The sequence below is a fragment of the Lytechinus pictus genome, chromosome 13 (genome assembly GCF_037042905.1).
Source record: "Lytechinus pictus isolate F3 Inbred chromosome 13, Lp3.0, whole genome shotgun sequence".
NCBI lineage: Eukaryota > Metazoa > Echinodermata > Echinoidea > Temnopleuroida > Toxopneustidae > Lytechinus > Lytechinus pictus.
Genome location: NC_087257.1, coordinates 19,690,945 through 19,705,967, shown reverse-complemented (window position 1 = coordinate 19,705,967; position 15,023 = coordinate 19,690,945). Strand labels below are relative to the sequence as shown.

At 37.2% G+C, this 15,023-nt stretch overlaps 1 protein-coding gene across 1 annotated transcript; it reads left to right on the top strand.

The window, feature by feature from the left end:
• Window positions 1-3,619: 3,619 nt before the first annotated feature.
• On the top strand, window positions 3,620-14,409 carry LOC129274624 (ribonuclease P protein subunit p25-like protein). Its single transcript, XM_054911403.2, has 6 exons — window positions 3,620-3,806; window positions 5,171-5,325; window positions 6,005-6,132; window positions 6,539-6,580; window positions 11,343-11,417; window positions 12,080-14,409. Coding segments are annotated over exons 1-6 (657 nt in total). The 5' UTR covers window positions 3,620-3,805; the 3' UTR covers window positions 12,336-14,409.
• The last annotated feature ends 614 nt before the right edge of the window (window positions 14,410-15,023 follow it).

Here is a 15,023-nt window from a genome sequence, read left to right as displayed (position 1 = left end):
ATTATAGACAAAAAATTGGAAAATGCATATTGAATCTATATGTCTAACAATATTTCGCGCAATATTGGTGTTATCAATTAGGTTAAGCTTTTACTTCCAACTTTTTCCGAAAATGCTTTCCTGATTACCTACTCAACATTGTTTTTACCTTTTTTAGTTATTTGAATTACGGGACAATTATCTGGGGAAGCACTCAACTTACCTCGATAGAATATTGCTTTTACAGAAGAAGGCGTTGCGTTTTATTTTAAACTTATCATGGAGAGCCCAGCAGATCACTAATTTGTTTTGAATTTTGAAAATAAAAACAAAATATTATAGGCATACCAATATAACCTACATTAATTCATGTATAAATTATACAATAATAATTATGCTACCACCAATCTCTATAGTATGTTTAGTTCGTCATTTAGCATGAACAAAGCTGTTCACAAATTCTGATGAATTTCATCAACCACTACCCCGAACCATCCTTGCAAAATCAATATTTACTTTCGAAGGCCCGATAGTCCCAAATTCTCGAAAGGGCAGAAATCTCTCCCCGAAGGTAGGGGGACCGGGGGCTGGAAAATTTGACAAGCAAAAAAAAAAAGGTTATCACCCAAAAAGTAAGGTCATCTCGTCCAAAATACATGTTTTTATTTCGATTTTGAATTATGCATTTTTTATCATAAAAGACCAAAAATAATCCCCTCTACTATTTTGGGTAGGGGGGCGCGTCCCCCCTGGGATCGCCCATGCTTAACCCACAGGGGATAGAGTTAGCACATCGGGCTAAATTTTGCCCGGGTTAAGTTAGCCACCCTTTGAGAATTCGGGCCATAGATTCTGGGGCACCAATAAAAGAATCCCCATAGCTTGAATCGTCTAAATTTAAGTTCAAACAGTTTCTCCAAGATAATCACTAATTAATTTAACTCTTCATCACTCAATTACTCGGATTTTTTAAATGAAACATGGATACCCTCATCTGCATTCCCTTCGATAACCTGTAAATTCCACTTCCTTTTATTTCCATGGTAAATTCCCGTTTGACCTGCGGGATCCATTGTGACTGCCGGGCAAGATCCGGGATACCTTCAATCTCTCTCTTTATTATTTCTCTTTCTATTTCAATCTTTTCCCTAATTTTTACTTTTAACAGTATTCATGTTCAATTAGTTGGCATTTCGTGTGTTTTTGTTTTACCTTTTACAAAAATATTTTTATTAGGAGGCTGCACCCTACAAGCTCTGGGTTTTTTAGCAGCCTCCTCCATTCCTGTTTATATGATAATCGTAACCAATCGGCTGCCCCCCCCCCCCAAAAAAAAAAGAACGGGGAAAATGAGAAAAAGAGGGAGAAAGGAAGAAAAACGTAGCGGGAAAGAAGAAATTATTGTTAATTATAATTATAATAATAATTAAGTTATGTTATATAACATAAGAAACATTTTTTTCATAACTTTATGAAACAGAATTTGCTCAGGGCCTATGTCTTCATTGTTTCTGGCGCTCGCATTGTCTGTTTAACGATATATATAATCGCGTTGTATACTAAAACCTCCCGTTTTCAAGTCAATATACACCAAATATATTTCCTCGCACTTCGAGTTATCATTGTTTTATGTAGTGACATATGCTTATTTTTCATGACTACTTAAAGTGATTGCCCCATTCTAAGGTCTTAATATAAAACATTTCCTGTCCGTGCTTACGTTCGCATTATTCGATTGGTGATATATGCCTGCTCTTCATGAATTCCTAAAATCAGTCCTGAAAATGTCCTCTTTTATAATCTGAATATCAAAAAATTTCAGCTCGCGCTCGCATCATTCGGTTAGTGAAATACGTATGGTCTTAGTGAACTCCTACAAACAAGCCTTAGAATGCCCCTCTTCAGGTCTAAATTTCCTAAATATTCGCAATATTTGATTAGTGAGATGCGTGTGATAATCATGATTACAATTACTACAAAAAGTGCTTCGTGTGTTTAGATGTAATTCTAACAAAATCGGCAGGCGCTTGGCACTGTCTCGCATTGGATGAATATGGTGAGATATGTATACTCTTAAATGATTCCTTTAAAAATATTCCTTAAAATATCCCTTTTTGGGGTCAATATAAACAAAAATTTCAGCTCGCGCTCGCATTGTTTGTTTAGCGAGACAGGTACGTATCATGATTACAAAAATTAGCTTATATTCCCTTTTCAGGTCTGAATATAAAAAATTTTCAGCTCGCGCTTCGCGCTCGCATTATTTGACCAGTGACATACATATCCGTTTAATGGCACTGTCCTTAAAATGTCTCTATTAGGTCAGCATACCTAGCAACTGAGCGCGCTTCGCACGCTCACTAAGTGACTAAATTTTTTTTGCTGGTGTACCCCCAATGCCGTGAACCACGGTACACCACTGATCGTATAACCTATAATTTTGGATACTTAGAAATTTTGTTTTATTGCTTATGTGGTATTTGTATCTCAAAATGTACGAAAAATTATACGAAATGAAATGAAATAAATCCAAGCAATACGAGAGGGAACGGTTTGAAAAAAAAATGAAATTTTAAGTCGTGAAAATTGCTATGTGAACTTGATCCTGGCGCTATTACAATTCTGAGATTTTTTGTCGAGTGTTTAAAAGGTATAACAATTTATCCTAGTTTGATGAAGAGAGACTAATCATCGGAAAATTATCTCTCGAAGAGAACATAAGCATACGGCAACGTTAAATATCATGGAAAAATAGTGCCGGGGGTCGTTTTTATTGCGTACTCGAGGGCACGATGCATGGCCCCGAGGCCGAGTGCCCCCTTTTAGGCAAAAAATGTTTGTCGAATAGAATGCACCCAATTATGTCTTCTCTGTACTGTATACATGCCCTTGGAGGGGGGGGGGGGGCAAAAAAAGAAAATCAATGAAAAGACAGAAGGAAATGGGTTCGCAATATTAAAAAAGAATCAACTCCAAGAACTTGACGAAAATGTGCAAAAAAAGTATTACCTTACAAAGGGCACATTTCATTATGAAAAAAAAATCATATGGGAAGTCGGGGAGGGGAGCTTCCCTGCCCCTGCAAAAAGGAAAGGGTATCATTTGCAATTATCTTTTATAATACACTGGAGATTTAACATGGACAAGAAAAGGAGCATCATATTCGAATCAATCAGAGACCTTTTAGTACAAAAAATTATATTTGATAGATTTAACCAGAATACACAGCAAATATTTATTGCACACGTCTGTATTTCGTTTTTATTTTTTACTTGTTCTCTCCATTTTTAGTCGTGAATATTTTGGGGGTCCATATGGCCCAATGCAGCCCCCATCTCATCTTAAGTTTTAAAGTAAAAAACAAGAGTTTCTTTGACACCACTTTTCTGGACTGTTTGGAAGTTTCACCGAGATTGTACAATGTGCACAATGCACATCTCATATTGGAGCGAATCACACCTTATACGTACATTTTACATACATTTTGAAGAGAGATTCTCCGTGGACGCCGTCCAAGTTTTGATTTGTTTGTTTGGGGACGCAATAGCAATAGCAATAGCAATTTTATAGCAATAGCAACAACGAATTGTTAACTAGGTTCGATATCTTCTACGGCAGTGATCCTTATTGGTCGCCTGTCACGACTGGAAGTCTCCATAGGGGGATCTCCCTGCACCTGCCTGCCGTTAAAAAATCTGCTTGTAAGTTATAGTTGGAGCTGTCTTGTGCATGTGCTGGAGCTAGCTGGAGCTGAGAGAAGTGGGAGCTGCCCCCAGTCTCCCGTCGGTTTGATCTGAATAAAGTGTTCACGAGATAAAAAGAACAGAGTGAGTAGATGAAGAGAGAAATCAGAATTCAAGTTTTTTTTGGCCAAAATTTGTTTGCTGAATGGCCAATGGGCAGTAGAGGCGCACGGCCAATATGGGAGACTCTCTCCAATAGGCAATAGGGGAGACAATCTCCCACATTGGAGACTTGCTTTGCAAAAGGACAAAAGAAACAACACCAACAAAAGCATGATTTTTTCCACCCAAAATTTTGTCTCACTGAGGTCAGAAGCCCATTTGTTTTGTGTGTGATTGACAACAAAAATCCTTACCGTATATCAAAACAAAAGTAGACGGTGAATTTTTAAAGTAGACGGTGAAAAGGGGTAATTTCTCATGAGGAATCTGCTTATCACATTTTTATTTGCCGCCAAGGTAATCCTTTTGCAGCAAATGTAAACAAAGGAAATTGGTCTCCAAAACTGGAGACTGTCTCTGAAATTGGATACCCAAATTCTTTACAAAAGTCTCTGATATTGGAGATAATCTCCCACATTGGAGACAGTCTCCAATATTGGCCGTGCGCCTCTACTGATGGGGGGTCAAACTCAAATCGTTTGGTTTTCCTTTTCGCAAGCAACTCCACTGTCATGACTGTCCAGGCTCCAGCGAGTATAATATTAAATAGTACTACTAATTATTTATAGTCATGTAATAAATTTTAATATTTGTGAAATAATAATTTCTATCTATAAATTGTTCTTCAAAACGGCATCGCTATTCGGATGTACGTCATAACGAAGTGGTTCAAGGGTCAGGTCTATTGTATTGTATTTGCTTTGTTGACAAACGGATCGAGGGATCTACAGGAGATTGGCCCGGTAAGAAACGTCTCGTTCTTACCATTTATAGTGAAAAAATTGTTATCCCTTTATATGCATTAGATTAGGCGCATGAAGGTTCATAATCATAGATGAATAAAATTCCCCCATACAAACCGATTTCACCCTCTAACTATGGATTTCCTAGGGAAATCCATCCGGGTGTGTAGGTCTCGCTGCAGCGTCTATGGAAAGAGTGTCAAGGCTCCATGTCTGTAGAAGTATATGTCAAAATATTAAGAAATGGAGTCCTCAAGGCTAGGCCTAGGGTCCACCTGAAATTTAGGGATGGACACAGGTAAAAATATGAAAATACAAACATTACAATTATGAAGAGCATTTATAAGGAAAACAAACTAATAAGAAGAGAACATAAAACGAAGGACTAAAGGGTTATTAGTACATGTAAATGTATACTTTTATAGACTCTCTAATGCCAAAATAAATGTGAAAGGACTAAATTATGAAAAGGGTAAAATTATAATTGATACTTGATTGAGGCCAGAGGTTGATGTGACTTGTTTTTATTGTTATCTGATACAGTGGAGCATTACGAAAAGGGTAAAGTGATAGAAGACGATGATCCTGATGGACCTTTCCTCCATCTTGGATTCAAGTTCGATGATGTCATTACAATGAAGATTAGGTCTGGAACCAAGATAAAGAACATCATTCAGTTTGCTACCAAGAAAATGCAGGTATGATAATCCACTTATAAAGTGACAATATCTTGAAGTGCTTTACATCACTCTGGTCATTTGGGTCTGGATTGTCTGTATAGAATTTTAGGGACAGTGATTTTTCATTTCAATAAATGGTCTTTTCCATTTCTGAAAACCTGTAATTTCATAACAAACTTGATCTAAAATGAAAATTTCATTTTGTCATAGAGAAAAAAAGAGTAAAAAAAAGAGAAAGAAAAAAAGCACAACAACAGCAAAACATTAATTCTGTTTTGCCAAGGTTATTTTTTTCTTGTGGAAAGTAAGGAATCAAATCAAATTTACCAATAAAATGGGGTGCCAATTCTGTCAAAAATATTATTTTTATACATAGTTTGACATTACTTTATTAACAATGTTATGTTTAGAGATAAGTTGTGTAGTATGCTACAAACTTGGAATGTTCACTTTCCCCACATCCATCTATTTTTCAGACATTTTACAATTGGTAACTAATAATGTCTAAATGACATGTTTCTACTTCTAAACGTGTCCATACTTTGTTTTCTACCTTTGTTTAATATATTGATTTACAGGTAATTGAACTTTGTAAAGTTTATACCCAAGGGTCATGGAATTCCATTCCTTCTCATTACTAGAAGGTTAACTTTCATACATCTTTCATTTTCTCACCCCCCTCCCTTTATAATCGAAGGAAGATGATACTCGAAGAATAATATTTACAGGGAAAGGTCAGGCTGTTACCAAGACTGTGACATGCGTTGAAATCCTGAAGAGAGAGGTGAAAAACCTTCATCAAATAAACAAATCTTACTTCAGAAGGTAAGTTGAATTCATTTCTTTAATGATCAGATATTTGTATCCCCTTGTGTGTTCAGCATTGATACACCACTGGAGACTATATAGGGCCTGTATGTTGAACTCAGGTTTGATTGAAATTCAGGGGCTCGTCTTACGAACAGTTACGATTGATCCAATCAATCAATCGTAACTCTATGGCAATCCATCAGTGTCATGATTTTTTTTACAGGAAATTTGCAAAATGTCCTTTGTAAACAAAGGAGAACACATCAAATTGTCAAGAAATCAACAAATTTATGGATAAACATATCTAGAATTTTTTCTTTAACAAACATGCATTTAGTATGTTGACTTTGCTGGCTTTCCATATTCCATACTCGTCACATTTGTTTAACCATATTCTCCCCTCATATTTTGTTATTTACAGAATAGAAGAATACTGGGAGCCTAAAGAAGAAGGATTAGATAGGTAAGTTGGTGACCATTTGAAAATCTTTGATAGTTGATAAACTCGTTTAACCCTAACCAGTAGGTAGTTGTACGTCATGGACAGCACCATGCATACAGAATCGTTGTAAGTGCTAACAATGCACTAACAGACACCTAAGTTACAACTGGTATATCATTTCATTTCAGGTATTCCACATTATAAACCAAAAAAAATAATAACAGAAAATCACGAATACAAATTTCAAAATTGTTACAAGAACTAAACGCTTCAACATATTAAGTCACATGGGTAAAGTCACAGCGATGCCTTATGTCACAACAAAGCGTTATTTACATGAATTAGATCAACGTTTTATATCACTATCAACCAAAAAATTACACGGGGGCGGCGGGCGAATTCGCCCCGGAAAGTCCAAAAAGAGCCCCGGAAAAGGGCTAAAAACATTCACACGAGGGCGACTGCAAAACTCATAATCGCCCCCGTCAACTAGGATTGGGAGCCAGCGCCGGGTAATCGAGTCTACCCGATTCTCAATGCCAGAGTCGGGGAGTCGACCCTGATCTCTGGAGACTCGAGTACCAAGCGGCGGCGGTTCTGAGATAAAGGGACTCGAGTCTTTGCCATGCTCTCTCATTCATGGACGAAAATCGGCCCCAGCGCCGACTCCAAGCACTGAGATAAAATAAATGTAGAATTTGGAGCCGAGGAGTCGTATACTTCGAGCAGAACGTTTCTCTGCTTGTGTGCTTTAGGCTCAGTGTGACTGCATGTGGTATGGGGATGCATCGTGTGCATTGTGTGTAGTGTGTATTTCTGTGTGTGTGACTGTAAAATGCCAGTAGAGACCACGTGCGCATGTGTTGAGCGACACTTGTGATTGTATCATGAACTGGGATTTGTGTGTGGATTGTGTGAGAAGTTTGGTGAAGGTGTAAGATTTTGGGCGACTTGATAGATGATTGCTCCCCCCCCTCCCATTTATCTAGCCCCATGTCGAGCTGCAGCCACCCATCTTGATCCTTCCCCCCAAAGCTTGTCTCAGTCAGACTGCAGGTCCCAAGAAAGTGGCTTCTTTCATCCAAGTGATATTCATGACTTGAGATGTTTTGCATATTTAATGAGCTTGATGCGGACCAAAACACCCCTTTTCATTCGGTCATTGCTGCTTTAATTGTGCATCGAATTTCATGAATTTGGTACCATTGTAAAGAAGAAGAATCATTCTTTCAGGTCATGTGTTTGGATTTATTCAAAGATTTTGTAATATAAGGTAAAATTTTGATCTAAAATATGCCACAAAATAAATATTTTCACCTGACAAAAGCTGCTATTTTCACACTTTATTTTTGTTTGAGCCCAAATGATTTTTATATCATGATAAAGCTGAATATGTATGCTTTGAAATGATATAGGTTTCAAAATAAGAATTGGTTTAATCGGGTCAAGATCACACTTTTAATTTGCCAAGTACATAAAGCAGCTTGAAAACAAGAATACTGCACTCTGATTGGTCAAAGAGACCGCACACTGGCAAATTCCAACGGTTCCAGTGCCTGGGTTCGTGGGAAGGTCACACTTCCCATGTGGTAATCTCCTCAAATACCCCGCGCCTGTTGTTCTGTGAATCTTATCCAGCCAATCAGAACTCTGGATTTCATGCAAGTACAAAATTTCAGAAATCTCGTCTTGTACCTTGGTGGGAAAAGTGTGATCTTGACCCGATTAAAAGGTGCTGCATATCAAGAGTGGCATTGTGAGAAAGTACAGAAGTTCAGCTTTATGTTGATATAAATATCATTGAGGCTCAAAATAAAAAGTTTTGCACAATTTGCAAAAGAAAACAGAGGAAGAAAATTCAGTTTTGAGGCACATTTTCAGGCCAGAAATTTACTTATTTAACAAAATATGGTATACAAAATAAATGACCAATATGAAAGAGTAACTTTTACTCTATCTGATGGTGCAATAATATTTCATTTAACTTGAGGTTAAAACAGGTAAATTCTTAGAGAAAGAAAATCTCACGAATCACGAGATTTTGCAAGGAGGAGGATTCAGCCACGAGATGATTTGGATGAATCTGGCCTTTTTGCTCATTAGCATAGGGACCTGCGGTCTGACTGGTCTCTCCTCATTCCTCTTTTCTTCCAAACTTTATTTCCCTATTATTCTTGTTAATTTCTCCTTTTACAAGTTGTAATTCACTACGAACTTCATTATAATTTTAATGAAGTGTTTATCACCTCTTGTTTGTTTTTAAATATTTTTATATCTCTGTTCAAAACAAGAGTCTCGTCTATCCCTTTAAAAAAAATCACGCTTTGATTTTTTTTCTTTCATTCTAGTCTTAAATGGGAGTCTTGCCTTTTTGGAATATTGGCAAGAAGTTAATAAAAAAAATGATGTTATTGTTCTGTCAGTAATAAAAGTAGAGATTCAACTATGGATATTTTTCAGTCATATTTCATTTAATCTTCGTTATTTTAATCCAAACATTCATTTTTTTTTCAATGATGTATTTCACCTTTGGCCAGTTCGCCATTTTCTTAAGTGACTGAAAACGTAGACTAGCCCCTTAATTCAGGGACATCAACCCTCGGCAATTTGTTTACATAACTTTCTTTGTCTCCGTCATGTATTGCACAATCTTGAGAAGCACATGTTTGGAAATCTGATATTCTTGTGGTGGTGGTGGGGGGGGGGTACGAGATTGCCGCCCTTTTCATTCTGTTTTGGTTTGGCTGCCACATGGCCTCTCTCACTGTGTGGAGAAATTAGGTCAGGTAAAATTTGCAAAGACGTGGATAAGTTCATTTCAATTAGAGGCTGTGCAAGGCCCGGGGGGGGGGGGGGGGCACTCAGTATATAATGCATAGTGGGTATGTGCCGCGGAGGGGACCCCCATTTTTACACTCAAATTTCCGTTCCAAGGCATAGCATTTTTGTCTTTTTGAGAAAAAGAACAAAGAAAGCCGCTCCAAGGCATTGCATTTCCTTCTTATCGAGAAAAAAGAAGAAAGAAATCCGTTCCAAAGCTTTGCATATTTTTCGTTACGCCGTTCCGGTCGCATTGATTTGCTACAAGGAGTTGCAATTTGGTGAAAAGCGGCCGTAGAGCGCTTTTCGACCATCGCCTAAGCGAGAGCGCACCCGGCGGAGGCCGCGCTAGCTGCGTCATGCACGATTGCCCGTTCCATAGGGATGCATACGCACTCACAGAGATACGGAGATCCGTTCCGAGGACCCCCGTTTTCACAAACATTTGTAGTTCCGAAGCCCGTTCCGAGGACCCTCCTTTTTACAATAAGCCCGCTCCAAGGCCCCCGTTTTTTGCCTCGCCCGCGGCACACCCCTACCACTTTTTTGGTCGAGTGCCCCCCCCCCCCCCGGGGTGCAAGGCTAGGCATTCATGATGGATGATGGAAATTGCCAGTTTTGGTTCTGGTAGGCCTTTTTGTCATGAATCTGTGTAACTGATACGAACGCTTAACAATTCAATGACCTTTATGACTTATATCATTATTTTGTATGAATAATTTTAAGTCTTTTTTAAAAAGTGTCATTTAAATAACTTTCAGTCAAATATGTACGAAGGATATTTGTTCAACTTCGTAACATTTGCAGGTACCTATATTGTATGATAAAATAAATTACCTCAGAATTGTACAAATTCAGAACTTTCTTTTTCTTTTACATTGTCTTTAGACACGAATACAGATCTTTCTAGATTAATTTGACAAATGGGCTATAACACTAAATAGTAAATATGCAAAGCTCACGTCAACCAAGTATCAAACATTCAAACTTGGATTAATTCATGGAGGTTCTACCTCCATGATTTAATCTGAATAGGTCTGTATTAGGTCCATGAATCAACTCAGATATCGTTCAAGCATCAAAATCCATCTATCATCACAACACTAAAATCATAAACAATCACTTCGAAGAAACAATGCGAAGGTCAAACCAGGGAAGTGTTATACTTCCCTGGTATATGCTAGCTACCGTGTATATATATATACACACACACACACACACACAAACGCAAAAAAGCCGCGAAATAGCTTCAGAAATTGTAGCCCTGGAAAGTAGAAATTGTAGCCCTGGAAAGTGGAAAAAGAGCCCTGGAAAATGAAAAAGTAGCCCTGGAAAATTTTTAAGTTTCTCCAAAAAGAGCCCTGGAAAGAAAAAAAGTAATTTTTTGGTTGATCACTATCCGATGTTTCTGTGCAGTCTGTACAGAATACCATACAGAAACCTAGGATTATTGCTTTTGTGATAGCAATGTTCTAGTTACATTATATTCTCTTTCTACTCTATACATCACAATCTAAGGTTTTAAAACATTGATAATTGAAATTTAGAGACAATAAATTGAGTTGATCTATAAAATTAAAGTTGAAAAACTTGAAATACAGACATTTAGGTATTGAAGATGATACATAATGTCAACATACAAACATAGCCAAGTTTGAAGTAGATCTGTAAATAAGGTATTTCAATGTATGTAATAAAAAAAGAAGGTCCTTAGACCTTGATGCACAAATAACTGTACAACGGATTATTGTCACTCCTTTGTTCAGAATTATTAAACATTAAAGTTGCTTTGTTGAGTGGTTATTTAATCATGAACAAAAATAGGACAGACGGACAGACGCCTGGTAAAAACGAATGTTTATGTTTGGTGGAGGCATGAAGAATAGGAATATCTGTATGAGGAAATGCTGGCTTGACGGGAATTTTCACTCTTTTGCTCATTTGTGCGTTTAATTTTTCACAGACTAAAGGTGAATAAAGATGTCCCTGCATTGGCCGTTCTTCTCTCCAAAGATCGACTAGATGACACTGAACTTGGGTACGTATTATAGCAGCTTGTTCCAAATGCCAGTAGAGAATAAAAGAAACCCAAGCACATTTATTCTACTTTAAAACCTCGTGTAAATCCAGTTGTGGAGTAACCCTCTGCCTCATTTTTTGCCCAATACCTGTGAGATGGAACATACATTGATCTTGGAGTGAAAACTTGCAAAATGTATTTATTGAATGTGTTGGAAACTACCTCATGCATTGACGTCATCGTGCCGCCATCTTAGAGGCTGAAGCCATTCATTACCTAGCATGCGTTGACGATCTGCAGCTCGCGCATCCCTCCGTTTACACTTTTCCTATTAAAGAGAGGGACCTATGAGATTATAACATGAGGTTTTTGCCATGTTACTGGTATTGGCAACAAGACCTTCATCATGGGGTGGGGTTATTGATCACCATCAGTGATATATCTATTCTACTATTGGTATTATTATCATCATTAAAGAAATTCATAGTAATAATAATTTAGTTTAGAATTTAATTCAGAAATTCATAGTAATAATAATTTAGTGCTTAATACAATGTTTATGAGGTATGCGTACTATTACCCTGGCTTTAGCACAACTACTCTGTTTTGGCACTGAAGAATGAAGAATTAGTCAGTGTATGCCATTGGATATAAATGTAAATGTATATTTCAAAATTTAGCTACCAAGCACCGGGGTCTTTTGAAGCTCATCGAATAGTTGAAGCAAAGCAAGACAAGAGAAAGAAGAACCAACAAAGACAGCAGACTGGAGGAGGCGGTGATGGAGAATCGCGGTCTGCACGTTCTGTCGATCAGAGACAGGAGAGGGAAAACCAGGGCAGCATGGCAAGAAGGAAGAGGCAAAGGAAGAGGAGAGATGAGAAGAGAACGTTTAATGAGAAGCAAGGTAGCGGTGGAGACAAGACTAAGGAATAAGCGAAAGGAAAGAAGAAGGAGGAGGAGAAAATGCAATGATTGACATTTTAATGCTCTGACAAGGAAGAAATTGAAAGAAGGATTGAAAAACTAAATTGGCAAGGAAGCTTTGCAGTGATGCTGTTGCAGCAGTTTTTGTTAGATGATATATCACAAGATTGTATTGGGAAAGCATTACACAGGGAGTGGTGAATGCTGATGGGATGATGATAAGCAGGATACATTGGGAAAGCATGCCACCGGGAGTGGTGAATGCTAAGTGATATATCACAGGATCCATTGGGAAATCATTACACAGGGAGTGGTGAATGCTGATGGGATGATGATAATCAGGATACATTGGGGATGCATTCCATCTTGAGTGGTAACAGGTTGCATTGGGAAAGCACTACATAAGGAGTGGTGAGTGTTTATAAGATGCATTGGGAAAGCATTACACAGGGAGTGGCAGATGTTTGTTAGATGATAATGAACAGGATATGCATTCCACTGGAAGTGGTGAATGTTTATTAGATGATAATAAACAGGTTGCATTGGGAAAACATTACATGGGATATGGTGATATGTCACAAGATGCATTGGGAAAGCATTACACAGGGAGTGGTGGATGTTTGTTTGATGATATTAATCAGGATATGCATTCCACTGGGAGTGGTGAATGTTAGGATAAACATGTTGCATTAGGAAAGTATTAGAAGGGGGATGATGATATATGTCACAAGGTGCATTGGGAAAACATTACACAGGGGGTGGTGAATGTGTATTTGTTGATATTTTGCCAGATGTTTTGGGGATAGCATTCCACTGGTAGTGGTGAGTGTTTATTAGATGATGGTAAACAGTTGGAATGGGGAAGTATTACATAGGGATGGTGAATGTTTGTTAGATGATAATAAACAGGTTGCATTGGGAAAACTTTACATGGGATATGGTGATATGTCACAAGATGCATTGGGAAAGCATTACACAGGGAGTGGTGGATGTTTGTTTGATGATATTAATCAGGATACGCATTCCACCGGGAGTGGTGAATGTTTGATCATTCAATCTCTTAAACCTCATGGCCAGTGAAATGAGTACAGTATATATGGTCATTCATGACCTGTGCTAGGCAATTTACCTTGCATTTTTACTGCAAGTGATCAGTATATTCTAGATATGGCAATGGCAGGGGCATAGATTTGACAGTTCAGTCGAGGATCAATCTGTACCTTTGTTGAAAGGAGTGAACAAGAATTATATTTGATTTAAATGGATGAATTTGATTTCAGTTAACTAGACCAGTGCCCTGTAGCATAAAGCGTATCGATTGACCATGGAGCTGATTTTTACGATTGATCATACACATTACTCAATGCAATCAATTATAGAAATCAGCTCTATGATCAATCGCTTAGCTTTATTTCGCTAGATCTGAGTGTGTTTCACCAAAAGTTATTGTCATTTGATGCCATGCTCGAATTCCGACGTGCACATGATATGTAATGCAAAATCTTTATTGATGTATACTGATGCCGTTGCGCTAATCCTATTAGCATTTGACCAGTGCGGTGATGCCTCATAGCCTTTTAAACCACACACAACTGGGAATTTAAGTTACACTTAATTCTTTGTGAAACAACCCCCCCCCCCCCAGGCTACCAATGTCAAAGATTATTTTTGAGCAGTAAACTTAGACCATGTTGTATCAACTTCAATATCTAACCAAAGGTTACCATATTGAATTTTAAATATAATGTTGAAATTATAAGTTTCTATTTTGTGAAACCCAGATATAATTTAATGACTATAATTCAGGTCACTGGTCCAGGTCAAATGTAATTTCAGATCACTTTGATGAAAATTGATTTTTTTTTAAATTCAAATAATCAATTTTAATGCAAACTTATGTAAAAATGATATGAAGTGAATAATATGATACCATATCATCTCAAATCTTATTTGAGGTCATTGAACTTAATTTTTCAAAACATTTTTTTCTCTTTGATTTTAAAATGTATTCATTTTCACTAATTATGTGAGTGAAGTTTCCAGTAAAAAACTTGGATGAAAATTAGTATTTTGTCCTTATTTCGAAAGTAAATGACCATATTCATTAATTTCCATATTGTGGAATTTAAGGGGGAGGGTTTGGGAGTTTTTTAACTCCAAGGACCCACTGGAATCAGCTATGATATACTGTATGTACACATTCCCCCCCCAAAAAAAAAGTACGCCTTAAAGGGATGGTCCGGGCTGAAAGTATTTATAGCTTTAAATAGAGTAGAATTCACCAAGCAAAATGCTGAAAATTTCATCGAAATCGGATAACAAATAACAGTTATTGAATTTTAAAGTTTAACAATATTTTGTGAAAACAGTCGTCATGAATATTCAGTAGGTGGACTGATGATGTCACATCTCCACTTGTTCTTTTGTATTTTATTATATGAAATTAGGTTTATTCAAAATTTTTCCTCCAAGAACTAGAAAAATTGGATTGACAACTGATTTAGTGCATTAGATATTTATTGCTGCAACTTATTTCATTATAAGGGAGACATATTATTCACACAAGTATGAAATAATGAAAAAATTATGATTTTATGTAATAACATAAGAAAACGGAAAGTGGAGATGTGACATCATCAGCCCACCTAATGAATATTCATGACGACTGTTTTCACAAAATATTGCTAAACTTTAAAC

What these genes read in the sequence shown, in the direction of transcription:
- LOC129274624 (XM_054911403.2), top strand. An exon ending in TTGCTACCAAGAAAATGCAG is followed by an intron (nt 5,326 to 6,004) that starts GTATGATAATCC and finishes TTATAATCGAAG; the next exon opens with GAAGATGATACTCGAAGAAT. An exon ending in AACAAATCTTACTTCAGAAG is followed by an intron (nt 6,133 to 6,538) that starts GTAAGTTGAATT and finishes TGTTATTTACAG; the next exon opens with AATAGAAGAATACTGGGAGC.